The 7,555-nt window shown below is 38.0% G+C and overlaps 1 protein-coding gene across 1 annotated transcript in view; it reads right to left on the minus strand.

Moving 5' to 3' along the window:
- The window catches only part of mtrex (Mtr4 exosome RNA helicase), a 45,577-nt gene extending 38,060 nt beyond the window's left edge, over positions 1–7,517 (minus strand). Inside the window, exons 1-11 of the mRNA XM_030148704.1 lie at positions 7,414–7,517; positions 6,600–6,740; positions 6,305–6,371; positions 6,153–6,215; positions 5,772–5,884; positions 5,408–5,582; positions 5,209–5,299; positions 4,211–4,335; positions 3,986–4,084; positions 2,474–2,591; positions 1,404–1,535 (exon numbers count right to left, since the gene is read on the minus strand). Of these exons, the coding sequence (XP_030004564.1) occupies positions 1,404–1,535; positions 2,474–2,591; positions 3,986–4,084; positions 4,211–4,335; positions 5,209–5,299; positions 5,408–5,582; positions 5,772–5,884; positions 6,153–6,215; positions 6,305–6,371; positions 6,600–6,740; positions 7,414–7,514 (1,225 nt within the window). The 5' untranslated portion in view covers positions 7,515–7,517. The remainder of the gene's footprint in view (positions 1–1,403; positions 1,536–2,473; positions 2,592–3,985; positions 4,085–4,210; positions 4,336–5,208; positions 5,300–5,407; positions 5,583–5,771; positions 5,885–6,152; positions 6,216–6,304; positions 6,372–6,599; positions 6,741–7,413) is intronic.
- Between the last annotated feature and the right edge of the window lie 38 nt (positions 7,518–7,555).

Consider the following 7,555-nt stretch of genomic DNA (forward strand, 5'->3'; position numbering starts at 1 on the left):
TTTAAAATCTGTCCATAACTTTTTGAGTTATGTTGCACACTAACGGACAGACAAACAAACAAACAAACAGACAAACAAACAAACCCTGGCAAAAACATAACCTCCTTGGCGGAGGTAATAATAGGCACAATGTACTTTCTGCTGGCAGAAACATTAAAATATTAACATGTAAAACTCAAACATACACATGCATTAAAGACAGCACCTTATGGCCATTGTTTGACCATTTCCCATATCAGGTTTGAGTTGTTTTAGTTTCTTTTACATAGATAAATAGTGTCTCTCTCTCTCTCTCTCTCTCTCTCTGTGCGCTTGGACCGGGTCTCTCTCTCTCTCTCTCTGTGTGCGGTAATCAAACACGGTTATCAAGATAATTAGAATTTAAACAGTAATACTAACCATCGGGAATTTTACCGTGGTTTATCGTCATACCGATAACCGTTACATCTCTACTAATCAATTTTCAGTAATATTTTGCTCTGTACATGTTAAATAGCACTTGTGTTACAACACACTTTTCACCCATAATTTAATTGCTCAAATGAAAAAAAAAAAAAAAAAAAAAACCTAAAAAAAAACTAAACAGCAAGACCTTGAGGCCTTAAGGAATCAAAAATGTGTCTGTACAGTTCTATTTCCTGTTGGTGTTCAGCCAACGGGTGCAGACAGCAGAAGACAGTCCAATGTCCACATGGACGTATGCTCATTACTAACCCTAACCCTGATTTACAGAAGATAGTTAGCATGATCCCTGTGATTAGTAATGACAAGGTAAGCTAATGTTTCTAGGACTAGTTACAATTCTTTATCAATTGCGGATTTATCTACAATGTCCCCTGTTTGAACATGTAAAATGTTGAAAAAAATCCAAGTGTTCCTGCTGGGATTCAAACGTCATAGACTGTAGCATTACTTACTGAGCTATCTGTCCACATGTACTTCAGGATGCAAATTTATGCGTCCAAAGGCTCTGCTATCACCTGTATCCTGTCTCTACTGCACACGCACCATTTATGACTAGAGTCTGTATGTAACTCAAAAGTAATACAAGAGTCATGTCACACATTACAATTCTGACAGTAATATTGTAAGGTAAGGAATTACTTTTAAACAGTAACAAGTAATCTGTAATGTATTACAGTTTGGAAGTAACTTGCACAAAACTGATGATAACTGCCCTCACCTGAGTTCAGTAAAAACAAAAAATGAAGAATGAAAGGACGAGTGTCATCTGAAGCCAAAAACAACTCGAAATGCTATTCTCTGATGTAAACCCTGTATCAAGAAAGTATTTCGCAAAGCCTCCCACATTGCTGCAAGTACCTGCTCATACACCCCTGCACAGTTACAAACACACACACACACACACACACAGATAGATGTGAGCTTACAACAACACATACCTCTGTTGAAGTCCAGTTTGGCCACTTGCAGAGCGTAGGCCTCACACTCTTTTTTACTGAAGCTGAAAATGATGACGGGCTGGAAGTTCCTCTCCATGATCATTTTGACTATTTTGAACACACTGGATGGACCTGGAGAAAACACAGGCATGTGAGCACATGAACACACATTGTACAGGGTTCATACACATTTTTTGAGGCAGAATTCAAGCACTATTAAGGGTCCTTTTCAATTTTATTTCCAAGACAGCACCTTATCACTGGGATAAAACACATATCTACAGACATATACAGGGGTTGGACAAAATAATGGAAACACCTAACATTGTGGCATCATAGAAGGTGTTTCCATTATTTTGTCCAACCCCTGTATATACTCATGAGTGTAGTTTTTTTCACTTTTTATCACAATGATGTACATTGTATTATGCTACAAACATCTAAAATGATGTTTCATAATAGCAAAAAGATTAGAAATTAAAGATCAACACAAAGTTTTACGCAAAAGAAGGGAAGCCACTTGGTGTTCTTCTGGTACACTCTCACTGAGACAAAGATTAAGATAAAAATGTCCCTGAAGTCGACCTGAGAGCACGTGGGAATTTTCTTTGTTTGACATAAAATTAGGTCTGGCTTGCCATCTAACCTGGCAGAGTTAATATAAAAAACACATGAATACATACATTGAAGCGTTGTACTACCTAGTTTAGCCCCACTCTCAGGACACCATTAAAGCTCCACTGATTCAGATTTAGGATTTATTGCAGCAGTGGAACATGATATTCATAGGCATGTCTTCATTCATGTATAATCATATGAAGTCAACCATATTATTTCTACAGCTGCTCTAAATAGACTTCACGTTCTCATACATATGAGTCACATCACAAAGTTATAATTGCAAGCACTTTCAAGCACTTGAAACTACAAGTCAAGCACTTTTCAGACATTAAAAACACAACACTGAAATTAAAGCATTTTCAAGGATTTCAAGCACCCATACGAACCCTGATTATGGTGTGAGTTGTGACTGTATCTGTGTTTTTCTGTTACATATGACACATACACACCTTTAGTGCCTCCTTTCCGTCCTCTCGGATCCCACTTGCCTCCACTGCTGCTCCCAGAATCCCCAGCGTCTCGCAGGACCTGCATAGCTGTGTTGAAATTGTCTTCTCTGAAGTCTCCCTGAAGAAAAATACACACAGATGTTACACCACACCACTCATGAAGGACTAATACCAAAGGTAATCAGTGTGAAAGAGAAGCTCCACTCCTAAACAGGACAATCAGACACTGAAGACCGTCACACCCCCTCAGATCAGGTCCATAATGCTCAATAATTCCACTAGGTTGTGGATACACAAACTGAAGCATATGTACACATCGTGGCCAAAAAGTGTTTCCACCTGGATTTAACTAAGCAAATAGTTCACATCCTTCCACTGGATAATTACAGCTGTGATTAATATGTTTCAGCTACGACAAGGTCTTTAACACTAAGCAGCTCCTCATTTCTTACCTATTCATTTGCTAGGGGGCATTAAAATTGGACAATACCAAGATTCATCAGGCTCAATTTGTGAAAGAGCGGTTCAGAGACAACGAGACACCACTTTCACACATGGATTAGCCACCCCAGAGTCCAGACCTGAACCCCACTGGTAACCTTCAAGATGTGTTAAAGAAGAATCCATCACCAACACAAGATCATGGTGAAAAATCACTAACTCTGGATGTAAAAAAATAAAAAAATAAAAAAAAATAAAAATTGATCTTTTTTTTTTTTTTTTTTTGGACGAGTTGTGCATGCCCTAAAAAAAAATACCATGACCCCACATCAGTACTTTATTTTACCAGGCAAAATCAATTGAAAACAGCTTCTCATTTACAATGATGACCTGGCAAGAGGCCCCAAGAGACAAAAACAAAGACAAAACAAAAGAAAACAGATAAAAGGAAACAGTACAGATGAATCCAAGACTCGCAACCACTGGTGAAGAGACAATGAAGTTAAAAACAGCATAAATAACTACTAGAGTGTATGGGGAGAGAGCAGAAGGGGAGTCAACATGTTAGTTCTAGGATTCAGATGAACATTTTTACGTCTTTTTTTTTTAAAGCTCAGTCTATAGTCTTAATAACATCAGTTCCATTATCAGACAGAGTATGAACACATGTCAAATATGGGAGATATAAATATATCTGAAATAAACATATGCTGGAATGGTTTACAGATTGGCAACAAATTGGTTTTGTCTATAGACTTTGTCATGTCATGATTATTTTTAGACCTGTGACAGTCCTCATCTCTGAAAAACATAAAAAAGTCAAAAAGTGCAATATCTCCTGATGGTGAATAATCCTTTAAAAAAAAAAAAAAAAAAAAAAAAAAAAATCGACAACTGGGATCCAGATCTTGATCATCTCGGAGGACTCAGACATAGAAAAGACTGACTTTGTGTAAAATCTTCAGGCCAAAATGTGTCATAGATTTGGACTTACAGAAACAGAAATACTCAAGGATAATAATAAAGGTATTACCACTTAAAATTCACTGTGTAGAGAGGTGGTGCACTTACATTCTCATCCACTACCAGATGGAGTCCATCGCCCCCTGCTGGAAATATATAATGTTGCAGTGGAGTGGGACGGTAGTCTGTGTACACTACATGGCAAGGCTGCAAAAGACATGAAAAACACTAAAATGAATGACTATACTTCAGCTCTATAAACAGCAGTTAATCTGTTTTTGTGTCCGAAAGTGCTCATCCTTCATTCTCTAAGTCTGGTCGCAGACGGGCTACCTGCTTATGTAGGTGGCAAATCCATTCAGCAAACTGTCTGGCATTGGGGATGGTGGCGGACAAGAATACATAATGCACGTTGTCAGGAAGAAGAATGATGGTCTCCTCCCACACCACACCACGCTCTGAGGCACAGCAAAAGCAAAAGCGGATTAAAACAATATTATGAAGCACAGTAATGTTACATAGTTAAAGTATAACTTCAGCCCACTCTGAGAGATGCATGTTTCTGAAAACTGCTAATAAGTTATCACGAGACAGAAAGGAGGGTGAACCCAGAGGTGATCTTAAACTCACCAATGATTCCTCACAGAAACTTTGGTGTTGTTATGCTTTACCTCGAATTCAAAGTGACAATTTTCTGATTGAGGCAGCAATTTTATGAAGTAAGATCAGCTCCTGATGCCTGGAGCAAGCTTCAGTCTGAGCTCCATCTACAAACAGCGATTCCTTTGACTGATTTTAAAGAGAGCGTTAAAACTCTGGAATCAAGACTGTTGGTCTGTAAATGTTTCAACTGATTGTACGTGTTTTTTCTACGCTTGCAAATTCTTTTATTATTGTAAAACTGTAATGATGTGACTGTTTTGCTGCCGTCTTGGCCAGGTATATCTTGAAAAAGAGATCCCACATCTCAATGGGACCAACCTGGTTAAATAAGGGTTAAATAAAAATACAAATTCACTGCCCATGTGCGAGTCTGATGGATATGAATGGGGTGATATAAAGGCTTCAGTTCAACCAGTCAGGTTTCCACACAAAAAGCACATCTCTGATTAAAGACCGTCAACATGTTGAGGTTTTTTTTCTACAAAGTAAACCATTGACATCAACGTGAAGTTGAGAAGGCTGACGGTTGTTTTAGAGCAGGAATTTGCAGATTTTAATGTGTATTATTGTAAGCACTGATGCGTTTCATTACAATTAAGTCTTATAATTCAGTTTATAGCTCAAAATCCTTTAATAAAGCATCTGTGCTCACTGTGTTCTTTCCTTACCTGCATCTCTCATGTAGTGAATCTCGTCAAATATGACCCACGCTACTTCCCTCATGATTTCAGAGCCTCGGTAAAGCATGCTCCTCAAGATCTGAAAGAGAGAGCAGTTACAGAGTCTGACCAAGTTTTCAGCTGCAAACACCTACTTGTGTTTGACATTTTGTTCTTCTGACTTTGAATTAAATCACAAACACCACACCTCTGTTGTCATGACGAGGCAGGAGGCGGTGGGGTTGATGGTCACATCTCCAGTCATCAGTCCTACGTCCTGGAACTCTTCATACATCTCCCTGTATTTCTGATTGGACAGGGCTTTGATGGGGCTGGTGAAGATCACCCTCTGCTTTTCTCTGAGGGCCAGGGCTATGGCATATCTACAAGAAGATGACATGACCACATTTAATTAAGGCAAAGTGTACTACTACATGCAAAGGATAGAAGCAGCTGCACCATTCTGCTTGTCTATTGTTTTTAACAATGATCTTTGACTGTGATATAATGACTATCTTTCAAAAAATATATAGTATCAAAATACACATGTCATGGTTATTAAGGACACTCACTCAGCACAAACAGTTTTGCCAGCAGACGTGTGTGCAGACACAAGCACAGACTGGTTATTATCAATACACAGGATGGCCTCACGCTGGAAAGGGTCAAGAACAAAAGGATACTCCTGCAAGACAAGAAACCATATGAACTTTAAAAAAACAATCCTGGTCCATTATTATTTATTTCATTTCAAGCTGCAAAACATTATTAATTAAATTAAACAAGCTCAATGGTATGATATGATGCAGTATTTTTGTGCTGTGGTTTCAGGGCTAATTTTACATGGTTTATTTTTTTTCCCGTTTCCAGCCTTGATACAGATTATAAAGGTTATACCACTGGATACTATTCTACTGTGAACACACTAAGTTAATCATAAGGATCCAACCTACCTTAGCTGCCTTTCCCACTCTAGGTTTGAGAGGTTTATATTCTTCATATGAAGGCAGAGCAACCTATTAGGCAAAGACACAAATAATTAATTATCATTTTAATTTTTAAATTCAAAAATTTAAATTCAACTTTGATAAGCTTTTGGTAATACCTCATGGGAGCATCCTTCCACCGTCTCAACTGGCTCTACTTTGACTTGGGGCATAAACTCTGCAAGACTGAAAACAAAACAAATCTTACCTCCAGAGCGTATTCCTAAGCATAAGACAGTACATACATTTTTTTTTTGCATTATATATTCTTATAATTAATGTGTAATAAGCAATCCAACAAGTTAGCACAGTGTTCAACTATCAGGCTTACTCTATCTCATATCATTAGACTGTAACAACATATAAGTCCAGCAAAGACTGACAGAGTAAAAAGGCATTTGTGCATCAACTCACTTCAGGTCATTAGAAGAGGCTGCCTCATGCCGAGCCTTCTTCCCAAGCATCACCTCCTCTCCACCATCACTGTCTGCCTCCCTCTTGCCTCGAGCAGAAGGACCAGCATCCCTATCAGATCCATTTTTACTTATAGATTTTCTGGAGTAGACAGACACACAAGACAGTATTTAGTTGAGTTTGCCCGCATTTCATTTACTCAAATGTACAAAGTCAGCTTGACACTTAGCTTAAAATCTCCCTATCTTTGTGAATATTTGTGGGTTTTTTTATACAATCAACTAAGAACTGAAGGCAACAGAAAGTTAATAGTAAAGTTGTATAATATCGCTATAGACTGTAAAACAGGGAAATCACTCACATAATTGTGATTAGAAGGAAAGAATGAAAATAAAGCAAAACTACTGTTAAAAATCTCCCGACAAGTTAGTCATTTGATATTATTGATACCGTATGTATTCATGTGTTGACTGACTTTTTGTTTCCTGAAGAAGCTATTTCATCAAAACTGAGCTTTTTTGTTTGTGGATTCACATTTGTGAATCTTATATTTATCAACAAGTTAAGTCGCATGAATAAAAAGGGACATTCACAGCAACCACACATAATATTTCTACAAAAAAAAGTAAAATTCGAGGAAGTGTTGTTAGTTATAAACGTTATAATCTTTCCACAGACCATATGTACCTGGAGGAGTTAGCATTGTTAGCTAACTTGTCAAAGCCCACATAAGTCTACGTTCAGGTTCACTTCGTGTGACCGAACATAAATATTCCACACATCGTAAATCATTAGTGGAAATCAAATAGTTTACCCTATTTCAGGAGCTGCAGAGGATGGTGCTTTTTTGCTTGTAGTAGTTGGTTGATCATCGTCAAACACGCTGAACAATCCATCACCAAAGGCGTCCGCCATGATTACTAGGGGCACACTTCCCACAATTCAACACGCGGCTG

Source organism: Sphaeramia orbicularis, chromosome 12 (genome assembly GCF_902148855.1).
Source record: "Sphaeramia orbicularis chromosome 12, fSphaOr1.1, whole genome shotgun sequence".
NCBI lineage: Eukaryota > Metazoa > Chordata > Actinopteri > Kurtiformes > Apogonidae > Sphaeramia > Sphaeramia orbicularis.